At 44.2% G+C, this 19,825-nt stretch overlaps 1 protein-coding gene across 1 annotated transcript in view; it reads right to left on the reverse strand.

Moving 5' to 3' along the window:
- PLCH2 (phospholipase C eta 2) overlaps positions 1-19,825 on the reverse strand; it is a 1,343,524-nt gene that overhangs the window by 142,976 nt on the left and 1,180,723 nt on the right. Inside the window, exons 12-13 of the mRNA XM_069240985.1 lie at positions 18,522-18,680; positions 6,587-6,622 (exon numbers count right to left, since the gene is read on the reverse strand). Of these exons, the coding sequence (XP_069097086.1) occupies positions 6,587-6,622; positions 18,522-18,680 (195 nt within the window). The remainder of the gene's footprint in view (positions 1-6,586; positions 6,623-18,521; positions 18,681-19,825) is intronic.

The following is a 19,825-nucleotide window of genomic DNA, read 5'->3' on the forward strand; positions in this document are numbered from 1 at the left end:
TTTTCAAAGCATTGTGCTTGGTTCATAATTCCCTTCACTTACAGGCTCCTTCCTCGCCTCTTCCGTTTATTAAGTGGTACATACCTGGGAGGAAGTTAGCTTATGCCTTTAGGACCAAGAAAGTGAAATGGGAGGATCAAGCTTTTTCTACATCGGCAGCCAAATTATGGAATACTATACCTTTGAAAATTAGGAACATTCCTTCCCTCCAGCTATTTCCTAAACAACTGAAAACATGGCTATTTGAAGCCTAATCATAGACGGATTGTAGTTTCATGGTCTCATTTCCTCCTCATAGCGCTTTGATACCTCTGGTCGAAATGCACTCCATCAAATACTAGATAAATAAATGTACAACAAATAAAAATTGCTGAAAAGCTGATTATTGAGTGGATTTCATGGGCTTTTGAATTAGAAGAAAGAAAGCCGACAAAAAAATCCTCCTCCATAAAGCTATAACAATGAAACAATAAATAACAAGACAATTGCTTTCTAAGAAACAGAATAACTTATCCCATAAGATATTTTATGGGAATTTGTCGCACTTGGGTAACCCTTCTTGTTATAAAGTGAATTTGCAAACCCATAACATAAAAATGTTTTCATGCTGTTCATAACTACTAGGCCACATGCGGTGACAGATAAAAAAGGCAAAAATTCTTCAATATGCTAAACGCATACATTTGCAGTTCAATTTCGATCAGTTTTCTGCCGGTTGCCAAGTCCATGATGATCATTGTCAAACTCTGCCCTAAAAGCAGGGCCAATTAAAACACAAGTACTCACAAAATTATGCAACATCATTGACTAAATTATGCAGCAACAAGGGCAAATTATGTGGTGGAATGCAGCATATTTTGTGGCAATACACTATAACAATTTTTTTCTCACTTTTAGATGTTACCTGCACTATCCTTACGATTCTATTTCCTTTAAAAAAATATAAAAAATTGGTTGGCTTGAACACAACTCTTAATTCCATGCTTCTCACTGATCCGTGCCTTTCGTTTCACTTTCTGTTCCCCTTTTGTTCCATTCCGTGGAGCATGCACCAAGTACAGCTTCTTGTCCACAGCCAGAGTCTTTTCATTGGCCGAGTGCTTCCCGAGTACTCTTTTTTTTATTTCAGTTGTTGCACTCCATAGGAGTGCATGTGCTTGCAGTCCCCTTCCCATCCTTTGCCCGCTGTCATTGTGTTGCTTGCTCTGTCGCACCCTTCTCCCGCCATTTCCCAATACCAATTTTAAACTCCTCTTATTGTCTAAGGTGTTGCTTGCCCCCACACCCTGTCCCTCAGGTAGCATGCCAGTCCCACCTTCCTTTGTTTTTATATCATTCCAAGATAGTGCCCCTTCTCTTCTATGCCCCACACTGCTCCTGGTCTCTGGCTGTACATCGTCCTGCAACTTCTAGGAACTATTTCCTTTGTTGTTGCAAAGGCTCATCAATTAGACATCTTTCCAGAGGTGGCCACCTGCTGGATTCATATAAAGCGTGCTGACAAGTTACAAATGCTTATTTGAAAACTACATGTACTAAAGTGCACCATGGGCAGTTAGTTCCAAAACTTGTGAACGTAACTGCCACTTCAGGTCGAGCTGCATATGCAAAATAAAGCAATTAGGAACTGAAAGATATTGAGTTAACCTTTACGATGGGCCTGCCACTGTGCCGCAAAATGTGTGGAGGCGTGTTAGTAACTTTTGATCCATTTGAATTGAGCAGCAGATGCTGGATTTTTTGGCAAATTGAGCTAGTCTATAATTATACAGAAAAAGCAGTGGAAGCAGAAATGCATACATTTTGTTGCCCTGACTACAAGTGATACACAACACCTCCGGTATCTGGCCATTAATGGTTAGAAACAGAGGTAAAGTTTTAAACCAATGTGTCTTTTGCATTACTGAGTACTGAGCCCTTCCCCAAGTATTCGTTACTTTACAATCTCCAGTGAGTCCTAAAGTCACTGTGGAACTGCTATAAGACCATGAACAACTTCATTAGGATCATAGTGATGTAGATTTTTAAGGGGCAACTTGGTAGATACTTGACACAAACCTCTAAGTCAGATTTTTAAAGCCATGCAAAGCCACTTTGTGAGTCTTTGAGTGGCTCCGAAAATCTGGAGTAAGGCAACACAGCACAAATCACTGCGTTGCCTTACTGTGCCTTGGGCAGGCGTTCCATGTGCATTGCGGTGGGTGTTCCCACACAACTCCCATGGATTTTCACGCATTCTCAGGTTTACGAGGACTTGTAAACCTGTTGGAATTCTCCTATTTTTTCCTCTTTCTATGTGTGCTGCAGGATGTAGCACACATAGAAAGAGAAAAAAGATTCTCAGGATTATTTTTCTGCAGGAATGTGTCCCTTCCTGCACAAACATTATCCTGCATGCAACGAAGGCACCCTTGCACTATGGTGCACTGGCACTAGGCAGCCCATTGTGCACCAGCTCAGGAGAAAGGACAGGATGCACATATACCTTAAATACAGCACATCCTGCCCTTTCGCAGTGAGGCAGTGCAGCTAAGCCAGGTGACGTCCTGCATTGCACTGCACCATTTTGCCTTAAATATGACCCTAAACCTACGAAAGAGAGGATATTCAAAGGTCAAATGTCCCTAATGGGTCCTTGTATGGACAGGCAGGTACAATCAAAAATAAAAGTGCAAACTGTAACTGATAAAAGGTAATGTTCAGGCAATGGTTGAAGGATGTATTCCTATCTTACCTTTGGGACATGTGACTATCGGTGATTTTCAAACAAATTGCTTTTTTAAATTAACTTCATAGCCCCTTATCACCATAGCCTCCATTTATTGATGACTTATAAACCACTTAGCACTAGATCTGAATGGTTTTGACACTGCCTAAATCAGTCACTGTGAGGATTATGGCTACTGTACTCTGCTAGACCAATCACCATTATTGCTCGTGGACTTGAGAGATGTTCAAACAATTCATCTTTACAGAACATAGGCCCTCATTACAACCTTGGCGGTCGGACGAGGCCGACCGCCAAGGCTGAACCGTCAGTCGGCCGCCCATGCAGCCGGAAACCCGCCGGCCGCATTTGGACATCCCTGCTGGGCCGGCGGGTGCAAAAAGAGTTTCCGCCCGCCGGCCCAGCGGGGATGTCGGCCGTAACATTGCAGCCGGCTCCTAATGGAGCCGGCGGCAATGTGGAGGTGCAACGGGTGCAGCAGCATCCATCGTGCTTTTCACTGTCTGCTAGGCAGACAGTGAAAATCGCGACAGGGCTGTGTCTGGGGGCCCCTGCACTGCCCATGCCAAGTCCATGGACACTGCAGGGGCCCCCAAGGGCCTTGCGACTCCCCTTACTGCAAGCCTATCCATGGCATTGTCTAACGCCATGGACAAGCTGGCGGGAAGAGGAGTCAAAATCCCCCCTGGCGGATTCTGACCGTCTGGACAACCATGGCGGTAAACCGCCAATCCCGGTGGTTTGACGGCGGTAATGGCGATTTGTACCCCCAGCCTGTTGGTGGTACGATCGCCACTTCAACCCTGGCGGTCGTTGACCGCCAGGGTTGTAATGAGGCCCATAATCTTTGGTGGCTAATAATATATCCTGTAGCTTGTTGATTCTAGCAACGTCTGAGCCATTCACCCATTGTTCACATTTGTTTTATTTGCAATGTCTTAAACCACTTATTATTGGTGCCTAAGGTCACTGGCGACTAGTAGGCCAATCACTATTTGAGCTTACTACTGATTATTTCTAACACGCTTAAAATTAGAACTTGATGGTAATACTGACTTCTAAATCATATACAATTGGATTTTTCACCAGCTCATCACTGGAACACATGTTTAGGTGACTTCTAAAAAACTGTTTTTTTTAGTCCATGGTTATTCGAGACTTCTTAAGTATTAGTCATTAGTGCTTAAGAGTATTGCTGACCTACACTTTTCAAGGGAGATTTGCGTAATGGGTTATGTCAAAACAACTTATCATTACGACACGATGATATTAATGATTTTCAAACTATTAACAATTGGAGCATGATGTTACTAGTGGCTTCTAAACAGTCCACCATTGGAACACAATGTCATTGGTTACTTCTAGATCACTCACTATTGGCACACTCATTATTGACTTGCCACTGAATCCTGAGACATTACCGTTCTTGATGGTGACTTTCGGCAAGTTCACAACCACCATATAAGAGTGAATCCTTCTGGAAACCTCTAAAGCAAACTCCATTGGCTTGGGTGCACCTCTTAGATGTGTGTCTAAATGAAAGGCCATCCTAATTTTGAGAACTAGATTGAGCCAATTTGAGTACCTATCTTCCTATCTTTCTTTACTATCCATTCTGCTCGATGCTTTTCAGCGGATGTGGAATTATCATTGTGACTCAAAATGTCTCTTCATTGTACTTTTAATTATTTGAAATTTAATTTGTCACAACCTTCCTTGTGCCTTAATTAGGTCCTGGACTCCTGTGACCTCTCGTTCACCACTATTCTTTCTTTGGGGAAAAAGACATATATCCACTTCGTACCCTGTAACCTATCTATTATCAACATTAAAACATTCCGAAACCTGCAAGTAGCTTTGGAGAAAATTGAGTAGTTTTATTGCCATTTTTAGCTTCTAGTCTGTGTTCTCATGCAAACTATGGAATTCTTTTGTTCTTTGGATGTGTTCTGTTCTTACAAAATTTGTGTCCCCACTGATGTGGAACCCAGATTCGGACACCCCTAAACCGTGCCACTTTCCAGTAGGGTGCAACATTTAGGGCCTAATTTAGATCTTGGAGGAGGGGAATACACCATCACAATTGTGACAGATATCCTGTTTGCCGCTTTTTGATCCCATTATATCCTATGGAGATTGTAATACGGCAGTTGGGATATCCGTTACGTTTGTGATGGAGTATTCCATACGCCCAGATCTAAATCAGGCTTTAAATGTTGAGACTGTTTTGAGAAAGTCTGTTAATTAAATGAAGTTGACTTGTTTAAAATCAATGAATCTAAAATTCCCTTGCACAAAAGTGCAGGAGTGAGTATTAACACTTTAATCAATTTGGAGACTCGTTGGGCATCTAAGCGACCATATAAATGGAACTAGAATCTAATACAATGAAACCAAACTAAAAAAAAAGTATGAAGCAGAGAATAGGGACGGTGACAGAACCTAGACTTAGAATAATACAAAACAAAAGGAGGATTAGGTTTAGCTGATTTCCGGCCTACTTGTAAAGATTAATCAAGAAATTTCAATGATTGAAGGGGAATCTTGGTCTTTTTAAAGGATCTGGCATTAAATTCCTTGCTCTAGGACTCAATTACACAATAAGATAGTACCTTATTCTGCTTAAAAGAAAACCCAAAGCAATGGGGGATTTGAGTAGATTGCATCCACGTGGGCCGATGGAGAGGCAGCCAAATAAGCAATTACCAACTGTTACAAAAAGTTCAAAAGTCTTCTTTTAGAATAGGGTACCTCTGTGTGGTGCTTCCTTAGGGTAGCCACATCAGGAGCACCATATCCGAGCATGGGGAGGTCCCTCACTCACATTCGAAAACTCTGAAGAGGATAGGCATATAATCACACTCAGAATTAGACCAGATAAATTGCAAAATCCTTCTGGAAGTGGTATTTGGCATCTCACAGATTGCTTCACAATGCAGATTTCACATTAGGTTCCATTAGTGGAAGAGGGCAAAAGCACCGGCCAAGTAAGTGGTATTAAATTTAGACTGAGAAATAATCACATAATCACATTTAAATATTACACATTGAAAATAGCAGCCCTCCCCCCAAAAATTTCTGCAATACTCCACACTTCTAAAAATAATGAAAAATAGGATGAGTAGAGCAGACATATAAAAGGAAAAACAGACAATGAGGAAAAAATAGAAGGCAGAAAAGTAAAAGGAGCATGGTGGGTACTTCCCTCCTCCAACGGAAACAATTAAAAAAGAGGAAAAAGAAAAGTAATATGAAAAAATGTGAAGGTGCAGGAGAAACAGTAAAAAGGGAAAAGAAAAAGGGCTAAATATGGTGTGGGGGTTAGCTGCTGTTAAGAAAAAAGACGGGTGGAGAAAAAAAGGGGAAGAATGAAGTCTTGAAAGGAAAAACACAAATGGTAAACCATCAAATTTATAATTAAAACATACACAATGGGAAGAGGAATAAATATGATGTGAACAGGAAAACAAAGCAAAATAATTAGAAGTAACAAATGGGAATTACAACAAAGTGGGCGTAAAAAATAAAATTTAAGATGTACATTGGAATTAGTAACACTGCCACCGTATACTGTGTAATTTATGGACACTACCTTTTCGGGGTGGTAGGAGGTGTTACACAAATTGCTCATTTTAATGGCCTGCCTAGTTGTATCTGAGTTTTTTCACAACGTGCCCACAAATCCTCCCTTATATTTGCGAAATCAGCTTCGGATCGCCCCACATATGACATCCTTCATACTTTGAGCTCATCCGACTGTAACTTGGGCCACGGCTTACAGAGGACAAAGGACAGACAAGCAGAAATCTACAGTATGCACATTATTACAACCATCAATATTGTACGTTTTGAGCTTACCATGGACTTGCCTCCAGCCGGCACAGACCTGCTTTTCTGCAACAATAAAAAGTAGTTTTGATACAAAAGGTCAGGAGCAGTCTCAGAAGAATACAAAATAATTTAGGTCTAAGTCACACAAGTGTTGCAGTAAAAAGACAGACATACTTCATTTTGTTAATCACCTGGGAATGCTGTTTTGTGTAAATGACATTGCTTTAACAGCAAATTTATTACTTGGGTAAAAAAGTAATGTAATGGCACAATTTTTATTTGCCACACAGTGTCTAACACACAAATTAATAATTTCAATGTCAAGGGACTACTGCAACAAAGTATGTCTTATGAGGCCAAAAAATATATTTAGTTTTATAGTGGCAACTCCTCAAGAACATAGGCTCACAAAAACCATGACAAAACAAAACAAGCCTTGACAAAAACTAAAGTTTGGGATTCAACATCAGACCTCTTGGCTCTGCCAAAGCTTGTTTTCATTGGAGGGAATAATTCACAAAATGGTACCAAGCCCACCTGAGAAAAACACTGTTGATGGAAGCCAGAGGATTCAGAGGGCAATTATTTCCACAACTTCAAACGTTGTCCCTGAGTGGTAAGCCTTTACTTTTAGTTTTTAGTTCCGGCTTGGCAGTGCGGCTGCCTGCACGCCTATCGTTACCAATGCTTTAAACATACATACAGTGGGTACACCTACACCTCAAACTACTGCAATCTATGAGGGATGATTTTGCATTTGAAATGTACACTGAATCATCACACAATAAATGCTTTTCCAAATAGATGTAATCTATGGAGAATGGCATCTTTCCTTTGTTTAGTTTGTACTGTAGCTGTGTGTTTTTAATGCTTCAGGCAGGACTCGAAATGCAAACCGGCTGGCTTTGCCAATCACTGTATGGCTCATCCACATGACAAGAAGAAGAAACATGACACTATTCCATTTTACACTGCCCTATAGTGCAACAAATATTGACAATCCCAGAACATATAAATTATGTCTGGAGAAGTGTAGAACAATTAAGATTTTGGTAAGTACAGTTCACAATTGCTTTCTACAATATTACTCATTAGAAGCAGTTGCACCAAAAACAAATTACGCCTGGAAATTCAGGTAATTGTTATTCCAAGGCAACGAGCAAACTTCTAGATCTAGAGGGTTGCAGTGCCCCAGCTGCAGCACCAATCTTTGGCCTGCCCTTTCTCGGACAGCAATCATCACACACTGAAACCTGCAGCAGGTGCCTGTACTCGGCCTAAACAGTGCTGAAGCCAGTGCTTAATTTGTTTTCATAAAACGTGCAGGCTGCCAAATTTTAGGATCGTGCAGTTTACAGTGCTGGAACCCGGCTTCCGAATAGGAAAACTGCTAAGTTTTGAGTCCCCTCTTTCTCCCACCATAATAATCTTCCCGACTTTCTAGCTGATTCTTTTTCATCCCTTCTTTCAGCCTTTGTCACCTTTCTTATAATTCGCTTCTTCCTTTCTCACTCTTCCTCTGGGTAAAATCTGTTGAGGGAACATAGGTCCAGGTCACCAACATGATTGTTGGGACTCACCCTCTGTAACCACCTACACAAATAAAGCATTGGATGAATATGGTACTCTCAGACCAATGCGCCTGCCCACAGCACATAGTACACCCTGGCCCATATTTATACTTTTTGACGCACAACTGCGCCAACGCAGTTGTGCGTCAAAAATTTTACCACCGGCTAATGCCATTCCAAAGCACCATGCGGGCGCCTTATTAATGCAATGACGTTAGCCGGCGCTGCGGACTGGTGTGCGTCAAAAAAAATGACTCACACCAGGCAGCGCCGGCGTATGGGAAAATGGGGGTTGTGCGTCAAAAAACAGTGCAAGTCAGGTCTGAGGCAAAATTCAGGCCTCAAACTGGATTTGCGCCATTTTTTTTGACGCCCAACCTCCATTGACATGACTCCTGTCTTAGGAAAGACAGGAGTCATGCCCCCTTGCCCAATGGCCATGCCCAGGGGACTTATGTCCCCTGGGCATGGCCATTGGGCATAGTGGCATGTAGGGGGGCCCAAATCAGGCCCCCCTATGCCACAAAACAAATCGGAAAAAAATACTTACCCGAACTTACCTTTACTTCCCTGGGATGGGTCCCTCCATCTTTGGGTGTACTCCTGGGGTGGGCAAGGGTGGCAGGGGGTGTCCCTGGGGGCAGGGGAGGGCACCTCTGGGCTCCTTCCGAGCCCACAGGTCCCTTAACGCCTGCCCTGACCCAGGCGTTAAAAAACGGCGCCCATCAGGCTCTGCGCCATTTCTTAAGGCCTGCCCCCTTCTGTGCGTCAAAATGACATCAGACTATAAATAAGGGGTACAGGCCTTAAAGTCATTTTTTGGAAGGGAACGCCTACCTTGCATATAATTAACGCAAGGCTGGTTCCCCCTTCCAAAAAATGACGCACATGGTGGAATTTTGACACCCGCGGGGTCGGACGTCAAAGTATAAATATGGGGCAGGGTTTGCGCCGATTGTGCGTCAAAAATTTTGAAGCACATTCGGCGCAAACAGAGTATAAATATGCCCCCCTGTGTCTCTGGAGTGGAGTGAACAGGCTGGGAGAGTCGCAGACAATATACATTGCCAGTCCTCCAAGCCCTCTGGTCCAAAGACCTCCTGCACACAGGAGGTACTGAGCCACCTTCGGGGTTGGCTCTGTCCCTTCCAACCTTTGTTGTCTTCAATCATTATTACTTTAACATTGGAACGTTGTTGTTTAGTTAAGAACAAACACTGCCAAGAATGTATGTATTAAGTAAGGCATGTTTTAGAAAGCTAGGTGCAGCTGGTTTAGAAAACACAAAAAAGGCTTGTTGAATTTGTAGGGAGCTTACTGAGATGTAACTATTTCTGGGCTTTGATACGGACTATTTTCATCACACAGTAAAATCTATCACTGGCACTTTACCTATTTTAAAAGAATGAAAGCTTGAGTTGTGCATGCCAACATTTGAAATCATAAAGAGTAGGATGATATAAAATAGAGAACAAGGGAGGGAAGAAGGTGATTTGGAGAATTAAGGAATCAAGCTAAATATTTGTGGAGATATTATTGAGGAAAGGGGTGAAGGAATCAGCAATGAAGAGATAGCACAAGGAAAATGCTGAAGAAATGGAGAGACTAAAAATAACAGAATTAAGGTAGGAACAAAAAAAGGAGACTTCAAAGACTCAGGCTATCACCGTCCACAGCATTGTCATTAATGATGTAATTTCAGATGTTGCAGTGATGTTTTTGATCTTGTCATGGAACATGTCACAGGTGATGTAGTATGTGAGATAATTAGCAGTACATGGCAAATTGTAGTTAATGTAGGGCACAAGTTATACTGAGATAACTATAACTGGTGAATTTCAGTGGTTTTGTTAGTTTAGAATGGTATGTTTAACTGACATTTTTACCTAATTATAACAACCCTTTAATTTTTGTTTTTTTTCAGTGAATTTCTAGGTTTTGTGTTATAACATAAAGTACTATTTTATTACTATATGTAACACCTACCCCACAGTACACATAGCCTTCAGCCTGCACAGAGTGGGGTTGGCCATTGGGTCTGACCTGTGGCCAAGCTCTGCGTCTCACCCCTTGTGGGAAGATAAACCCTGCAGCACTTAGCCTTCAGCCATGTGTGGCCAGGCCTTGCATCCAAGTCCCTGCAGAACGCCAGCAACATCACACACACAGCTTTTGGCCATGCTCAGCCTGGGGTTGGCTGCAGGGCCTGCACTGTGCCAAGACCTGTGTCCAGCCCCTCAAGGGCAGCCAAACCCTGGCATATGCCAACTCTTGTCTTTGTTCATGAGTAGTGTGGACGTGGCTGCAGACCAGGCCCTATGTACAAACCCTGTGGGCAGCCAAAACCCACTTTGCATGGCCTTTAGTTGTGCATATCATAGTGTTGGCCGCAGACAGTCAATGCCTTTCCATGACAGCTGAAGGGCATATGACCAACAGCCAGTTTGTGGAGTCCACCATAGATGCTTAAAGCCTGTCCCCTTTTTTAACAATTTCTTTTATCTTGCGAGTGTCACGCAAGAGTGAGCAAAGGCGCTTACGATCCTGTGAGCCTCCAGTGGGAGTCTAGTGGGAGTCTAGGGGCACGCTGGATCCTGCAACAAACCCGCAGGTTTGCGGAAACCAAAAAAAAATAAAAAATACATTTGGGCCCCAGGGGATGAGGCGGGCCTACTAGGACCCCTCTCTGCCCCCTTGTATTTCATTTTTTAAAACATTTTCAAGCCATAAGGATAGAGTCCTTGCGTCCTGAAATGGTGGCTGCAAGCTTTCTCTTCAAGTTGGGGTCCAGCCAACTACAGAGTGAGTTCCCATGGGCGACTTTGTTCCTGCGGGGGCGAGGCAGACGATGGGAAAAAGAGCACCCATGGTCAACCAGACGGCTCTATGTTTTTTTTTTTCAAACAATCGTATGACTCTCCCAAGCCTCTTGTGAACCCAACCATTCAGCTATTCAAAGTTTTTCAAAATTAATTTCTAAAAAAAATCTGAAATGATTCATACCACACTGCAAAAAGGACACTTTTTGGACCAAGGTCTAGCTTTCTACCACTTTCGTGTAATTCCATTCAGCTGTCTGTTCTGTAGCCCTTTCCAAAGATCCCTAAAGAAAGTGCATGGCGAAATTGCGTTTTAGGACACCTTTTTCTTCTCATCTGCTTGACCTATCACCCCAAAATGTTCCAGGAATTAAATACGCTCTGAGCAATTGCCACCAGATGAGATTAATGCAAGCATTTCATCCATCACTTTGCTCATGTTTCAATTACATTAAGGCATGGGTGAGACTATGCTGTCTTCAGCTTAATGAGGACAAACCAGCGATTTTCCTTTAAAGAAGAAATCACCACGTTAATAAACTGTGAACTAGAGTTCTTTTCCTGATGGATGATGGTTGGTCAATCAAGAATCTATCCAGAAATATAAAAATAATCAATTCTTTCTTTTAAAAGGCACTTTTTTAAATGGGTGTACAGATAGACACAAATAAGAAAACTACTATTTTGTATTGTTGACACCTCTGAAAAATGACTAACATGATTTCCTAATTTGCTATGGTATCAATCAATCAATCATTGTATTTATAAAGCGCTCTACTTTCCCAGGAGGGTCTCAAGGCGCTGAGGCGGGGGGGGGTGCTGCTACTGCTCGAAGAGCAAGGACTTGAGGCGTCGTCTGAAGGTGAGCAGGTCTTGGGTTTGACGTAGGCTGGTCGGGAGGGTGTTCCAGGTCTTGGCAGCGAGGTAGGAGAAGGATCTGCCACCGGAGGTCCTACGTTGGATGCGGGGAACGACGGCGAGGGCGAGGTTTGTGGAGCGGAGCTGTCGGGTGTGGGTGTAGAAGCTGAGTCTGTTGTTCAGGTAGGCTGGTCCGGCGTTGTGGAGTGCTTTGTGTGCGTGGGTGAGGAGCTTGAAGGTGATCCTCTTGTCAACGGGGAGCCAGTGAAGGTCTCTCAGGTGGGGGGTGATGTGGCTGCGGAGGGGCACATTGAGGATTAGTCGGGCGGAGGCGTTTTGGATGCGTTGTAGGCATTGCAGGTGCTTGGCCGGGATGCCTGCGTAGACTGTGTTGCCGTAGTCTAGCCTGCTGCTAACGAGGGCCTGTGTCACTGTTCTTCTTGTTTCGGTCGGGATCCACTTGTAAATCCTGTGGAGCATGCGGAGGGTGTTGTAGCAGGAGGAGGAGATAGCACTGACCTGCTTAGACATGGAAAGGGAGGAGTCGAGGATGAATTGAAGGTTGCGTGTGTGGTTGGTCGGTGTCGGTGGGGTTCCCAGCGAGGTTGGCCACCATGAGTCATCCCAGGCGGAGGGGGTGGGCCCGAGGATGAGGACCTCCGTCTTGTCCGAGTTCAGTTTCAGACGGCTGCTTCTCATCCAGTCGGCGACGGCCTTCATTCCCTCGTGGAGGTTAGTTTTGGCGGTGTGCGGGTCCTTGGTTAGGGAGAGGATGAGTTGGGTGTCATCAGCGTAGGAGATGATGTTGAGGTTGTGTTGGCGGGCCACTTGTGCGAGGGGGGCAATGGAGATATTGAACAGCGTCGGGCTGATGGAAGAGCCCTCGGGTACGCCGCAGATGATGTCGGTGGCTTTGGATCGGTAGGGGGGGAGGCGGACTCTCTGGGTTCTGCCGGAGAGGAAGGATGTGGTCCAGTTGAGGGCCTTTTCTTGGATACTGGCTTCATGGAGGCGAGTTTTCAGAGTGCAGTGTCTGATGTCGTCTGTGGCGGCGAGGAGGGTGGTCTCGGTGCTGTGGTTTCATCTGAAACCGGACTGAGAAGGGTCCAGGATGTCGTTGGCTTTGAGGTGGCGGGTCAGTTTCGTGTTGACGATATTCTTGATGACCTTCGCCGGGAACGGGAGTAGGGAGATGGGCCGGAAGTTCTTGAGGTCCGTGGGGTCGGCCTTGGGCTTCTTGAGGAGGGCGATTTCGGCGTGCTTCCAGCTTTCCAGGAAAGTTGCTATTTCGAAGGAGATGTTGATGACCTTCCGTAGATGGAGTGTGATGGTTGCATCGGCTTTGTTGTATATGTGGTGACGGTGATCCTTAGTGGATGGAGTTCATGATCATGCGTGTTTCGGCGTCGTTGACGTTGGTCCATGAGGTCAGGCGGTTGGTACGGGTGGTGTTCCCGAAGGTGGGGTCTGGTGTGGTCAGGGTGGACGTGGTGTTGAAGCTGTCGTGGATGTCAGTGATCTTCCGGTGGAAGAAAGTGGCCAGTGACTTGCACAGTTCTTGAGAGGGTGGGATGTCATTGACGTTGGCGCTGGGGTTGGAGAGTTCCTTCATGATGCTGAACAGCTCGTTGCTGTCGTGTGCGTTGTTATCCAGGCGGTCTTTGAAGGAGGATCTCTTGGCTTGTCTGAGGAGTTGGTGATGCCTGCGGGTGGCGTCCTTGTGAGTTGCGTGGTTTTCAGGTGTGCGTTCATGGTTCTTTAGTTTCCGGCAGTTGCGCTTGGAGTTTTGGAGCTCGTCGGTGAACCAGGTTGCTTTCTTGCTGGCTTGGTTGTTGGTGGGCTTCTTGAGTGGTGCGAGGAGGTTGGTGCAGTCGTTGATCCACTGTCTGAGGTTGTGAGCGGCGTTGTCTGGGTGGGTGGGGTCGGTTGGCGGGTTCTGGGCAAGGGTGCTGGTCAACTGATCTTCAGTGACTTTGCTCCAGCAGCGACGGGCGATTGTTGGGTGCAGTGGTGCTTGGTTTGTTTCTTGAAGGTGAAGTGGATGCAGTGGTGGTCGGTATAGTGGTGTTCGGTGGTGTGGTTGAAGGTGATGTGGGTGCTTGTGGAGAAGATGGGGTCAAGTGTGTGGCCGGCGGCGTGGGTGGGTGCGGTGATGAGTTGTCTGAGGCCGAGGTTGTCGAGGTTGTCAATCAGAGTGGTGAAGTTGGCATCGTTGTTGTTCTCAAGGTGGAAGTTTAGGTCCCCGAGGAGGATGTAGTCCGTGGAGGTGAGTGTGTGGGTGCTGGCGAGGTCGGCGATGGAGTCGCTGAATGTGCCTGGGGTCCGTAGACGAGCGTTCCTCTGAGGATGGTGTTGGGGTCGGTGTGGATTCGGAAGTGCAGGTGCTCGGCGGTCTTGAGGGTGTCGTCCGTGTGGGTGTAGACTTTGAGGGTGGACTTGTGGACGATGGCTATTCCTCCTCCGATTCCGTTGTCGCGATCTCTGCGGGTGATCTTGTAGCCGTCCGGGATAGCTATGGCGATGTCGGGCGCCGAAGAGTCATTCCACCAGGTTTCGGTCAGGAAGGCTACATCCGGGGGAGCGGTGTCGAGCAGGTCCCAGAGTTCAATGGCGTGCTTGCGTGCGGAGCGGGTGTTGAGGAGTATGCAGTGGATGTGATTGGTTCCGGTCCTTTGAAGTTTAGTGGCTCTGTCACAGGTGAAGCACCAGGTGCGGCAGGAGAAGGGTCCGTGGGTGCGCTTCAGGGTGGCCTGGAAGCAGGTGGTGTTCCGGCCGGTGTTGAGTGCGAGGAGGGCGCTGGCGTCGTAGCAGAGTCTGGGGATCGCAGGGGCCAGGGGTCCTGGCGCTGGGCGGGGTCCAGGCGCGGACGGGCGCAGACGGGCTTGCCTCTGGCCCGCCAGCGGCGCGCGACCGCCATTAAGAAGGGGAGGTGGGAGGGAGGAGCTGCTGGGAGGCGGGAGGTGGGGGCGAATGGGGGCACGAGGGGATTGGGGCCTCAAGGACGCAGCGGCGGGAAAGGGGAGACGGCTCGGGAGCCGAGGCGCTGGGGGGTGAGGGGGCACAGAGAGCGGCACAAATGCGGGAGAAAAAAACAGTCGCAAACAGGAAATAGGCAAAATACAAATAAACAGTGAACCCAATGAATACAATATTAAACAGGCACTAAACACTAACGCTTACCACTAGACGCCAGGGATGATCAGGTCCAGGAGGGCCTTGATCACTTGGCAGTAGCGAGGGCGGGGTGGCGAGACACGGGCACGGCTAGGTAGTGCTGTGCACGCGGGGAGTGCTCATCTGGCCAAAACAGGTCAGGGGTACTGCTGTCTATTTTGGTATCTAGAAAATTAGAATTCTTCACCTTCAGTGACAGGAGAAAATAGCCATCACATTAATTTTTGGCCTCCAAAAGCAAGATTATCATTTACAGGCTATATACTAATTTGAATGACTTCCAGTGGAAGTGGGATTACTATGAAAAACATTTGTACTTTATCTTTAGATATAAGAAAGACTTCGCCTAAATTATCTACAAGCAATCCTCAGGACCTATCAAATGTCAAGGTCTATAAGAAGCAGGAAAAATGTTTAGATTTTCAAAAACTGGTCTATGAGGAGAAGACACTTTGGCCCTCACTATAACGAGCTGGTAATCGAAATACGTGCGGTAACTCCTGTTAATGCACATATCGCAACTATGGGTTTTATAATAAATATCGGCAGGCTTAACATGCCAATACTTATTGGGGGGAAATGGCGGACCTTTAGCTGAAAAAGTGGTAAGCACCAAAATGTGCATGTTATTCCCCAAAGGCTTTATCAGGTGGGATAAGCATCACAGCATTTAAAGAGCTGCTCGAATGGGGCCTATCTAAAAACACTTGTTATCAATTTGTATTGATCACATGCAATACATTTCTGCCCAGCGAAGATGCATTTTGTCATGTGCGATAAATACCATACCATTTACGGGACCTCTCGTTATGAGGACATTAGTGTCTTGGAGCCAAGCTGTGGTACAAGGCTCCCTCTGGTTAGCGAGGGACTACCTCTTTGACTCTTTACAAACTGAAAGTTAAGACTTACTGATTATAGTTCATTTTCTTCTCCATGCTTGAATGCTCTATTATTCAGAAAAAAACTTAGAGTTAACGCCTCTATTAGGGTGCACAATATAAATATAAATGTGCTATTCTATTCTAAGGGCATGGGAATTCAAGAAAAATAATTCTAGACATCAAAAGAGACACTTAAATGTCAGAAAAGCAAAAGCTGGCCTTACTTTGTCAAGGAGAAAACGGTAAAAAGGAGATCAGTAATCAGTGCTTAATTTGTGCTTGTTGTTTCCCGGTGCTGAGCACCAGCACTTATTTTTGAGGGCCGGGGCATATTCTTAGGCCTCAAGCTTTTGCTGCGAGCAAAAGACACATATGGGAAAGACGGGTGAAAGGAAAAACGAAAAAGCGTCACAAAGGGAGAAAGTAGAAAGCTGTAAGAGTGAGCAGAAGGGGCAGGGAGTGGCTTTATATGGATTGAAGAGGCCCGAGAAGGCTTCAGGATTACGCGCTTCAGTATTCCATGTCCACACATTTAATTGCAGGAGCTGTGTGTTTAAGGGGAGGACTTTGGGCACCGTCACCTTTTTATTTACAAATTAAGCACTGTCAATAATCAACACATTTTCAATGCAGTATGACAAATTTACCAATTGAGAGCACTACAAATCTAAGGGAGTGGATTTGCTAGGTTCTGATTAAGAAATCAGAGATCTGGTGTTGTTTCCTTTAGTATCATTACTTGTCAAAAATAGAGCATATATTTTACAAACCGATTTGCTTTATTTTCAAATTCGTCAGAAAAATATTTTGCATCATATACCCTGTTCCTTAGTTGAATGAAAAGGAAAATCTGTAACCGTTTTGGAAGATTTACAAAAAATAAACTAGCTTTTTCCTAGATCTTTGCAGTTTGACTGCAATAGAATTAATCAGTGATGTTCTAAAGGAGTGCTTTGCCAACAAAATGGGCAAAATTCATAACTTTCCACCTAATGGATTGTAAAATTCTGAATTTTGTCAAACTATGCCTCCAGCAAATCTTCCCTAGGAAACCAGTTTTGCAGGAGTGGTTCAACCGTAAAATGTTTTCTCAAAGTAGCAAAAGGTTTAGCAAAATAGATGAAAAAACTCCTGAGAGTGTCACACAGATTTAATTGTTTAATAAAATGCCCAGGAGGTCAAAGCAAATTTGTGAAGCACCACACAAGTGACCACGGAACCCTTAGCGAATCTAGCCCTTGCTTTCATTCTCTGTGGTACACTTTGCAGGGTGAAAACTAGGAATACTAAGAAATTTAAGACACTTTAAAGGCAAGCCCTAATATTTTCTTTGTTCCAATAATCTTGCTGGAAAAGTTCATCCTGATCAGCTATCACTAACGATGTTAAAGATTTATCGTGCATAGCTAAAGAAAGGTGGTCTAGATGAAAGAAAAGTTTGCCTGATTACACAAAGCCTTTCACATTGTTTTGTCATGAACGTGATGCGTGTTCCTTGTCTGTCTTGACCCAAGCCCATGGCGGCGTAAACAGACCAGTAGCATATTTTTCAGCTACTTTGGATCCGGTCGCAGCAGCACTGCCAGGGTGCTTGCGTGCCGTAGCCGCAGTTGGTATCAGCATCACTCAGAGTGAAGGAATAGTGATGGGACACCCTTTAACAGTCATGGTCCCTCACTCAGTCGAGATACTTTTGACACGTTCCCGAACACAGCACATGACTGGTGCTAGACTCACAAGGTATGAAACAATAATTCTGGGATCACCTAACGTGCAGCTGAAACGGTGCACTACGTTGAATCCAGCAACCTTGTTTCCCAGTGAAAATGCCGAAATTGAAAACGCTGAAGACATCGAGCCCGACTGTCTTCAGGTGACTGAATTTTGCACCAAACCAAGACCTGATATCAAAGATACCCGATTGGAAGAAAATGATCAAGTCATTTTTGTTGATGGTTCATGTTTGAGAGATGCCCTGGGAATATTAAAAGCAGGATATGCTGTATGCACGGTAACAGGTGTTCTGGAAGCATCTTGGCTTCAAGGAGTTTACTCTGCACAAGTAGCGGAATTGGTAGCCCTTACTAGAGCTTGCCAACTCTCTGCATTGATGAAAGTCACCATCTACACTGACAGTCAGTACGGATTTGGAATAGTGCATGACTTTGGACAGTTGTGGTCACAGAGAGGCTTCATGACCTCTTCAGGATCACCAGTGAAAAATGGTGAAAGATTAAGAGAATTGTTACATGCCATTCAATTGCCAGGGGAAGTAGCAGTGGTAAAATGCAGTGCACACTCGAAGGGACAAGACTATGTTTCTCTGGGAAATGGATATGCAGATCAAGTCACAAGGTTTTGCGCATTGAACTGTATATTGCTCAGGGATGAATGGAATTTGATAAATGAGCCAGAACTCGAACCAAGCGAAATCTTTGCTCTAAAGGTTGTAGATACAATGGACGAATTGAAATCCTTACAAAGTGCAAGGCCTCTGGATGTGCAAATCAAAATTATACAAGATGACTTTGTGTCACTTAAAACTACATTTTTAGTTTTCTGCAATTGTACAAAGGATAAGACATTTTAAAAATCAAAGTCAGGCAGGAGAACACAATGGCAAAAAACACACGAAGTGAGAAAGTCCAGAACACACCTTTTTAAATTCCGGTTTGCGATGCATTTTCGCAGGCGCTGGCAAAGTGGACACTGTAAAGTTGTTAGGATCTTCACAGTCTCGGATCTTGGATTCCTTCAGTAGAGAGTCCAGTTTCTTCTTGGCTATATTTTCCACTTGCTTCCTGTTAGTGGAAGCCTGCGAACAAAGAAGCGCATTTGTTAAGGAATTTAAGATTTGACACTTGAGTCAATGTTCCCGGGAGCAGGCAAAAGATTTAACATGGACAATGCACTCTTGTTGAATAATAATGGTTATGTTTTTGCAAAAAATAGATAAATATATTATTTTCCTAACTCTTCTATCAGAGCCCCATATAAAAAGGTGCATGAGGTCATCAGATGTATAGTATAGAAATAGAAAAGAAGACGGGGTAGAAGAAAAAGGAAAATAATTTGCCAAAAGTTCAGTTCCATCGTATTTAGGAACCTTAATTTTCGGTGCCTCTTAACTAGACGTTCATATTACACTCTTTGAGGGCAATACCTTAAGCTTTTAAGATAATGGGGCAAGTGCATTATCCAAGTTTTTCACCATGCATATTATCTACGGAGGATGACCAGACAATCTAAATTAATCACTACCCATCCTCCTAGAGATCAAAGACCAATCCGAATTCTCAACATCCCACCAAACTGCAGTTTGTTACCAGTAACATTGTGAAACTCAACAACACCTTAACAGGCTGATCTGGCAAGGGATTTTAGAATAGCAGATGTGGTCAACGATCTCAAACGAAAATTGTCACTGCTAATAAGGAGGATGTTATCTATTTAAAAGAAACAGAAAGAAAAAGTACACTAGAGTGAAGTAAATAGGAGGACAGAAAGACCAAATAAGTGAAAAATAAAAATTCAACAAAAGTCAGATAAAGAAGGAAAAAATAAAAGAAAAATGGAATAACTAAAAGATAAAATATAGAAGAACGAAATTCAAGAAGTAAATAATGAACATGCTCTTCTTTGTGCTGCTTATAAATAGACAAACATCCTCCAGGCTCACTGATAACACATAATGTGGGAATTACTTGTATACATGCTGCCACAGAATACAATCATTATCCAAAACTAAAAGTCATCTCGAAAGAAGTCTTGGATTCGACTTTATAGTATACACTATCAAAAGTTTATACTCTAAAGTCATCGTCGATGAGTTCAAAGAGTTAGTTGATGCCTTGAAAGCAAACAAAGGGGTTACACGATCTATGCATTCATATCAACAACCATTGGACTACTCAAGCATCTACAAACTAAATTGTTAAGCAACCACTGAGAAGTTATTAC

Source organism: Pleurodeles waltl, chromosome 6, assembly GCF_031143425.1.
Source record: "Pleurodeles waltl isolate 20211129_DDA chromosome 6, aPleWal1.hap1.20221129, whole genome shotgun sequence".
NCBI lineage: Eukaryota > Metazoa > Chordata > Amphibia > Caudata > Salamandridae > Pleurodeles > Pleurodeles waltl.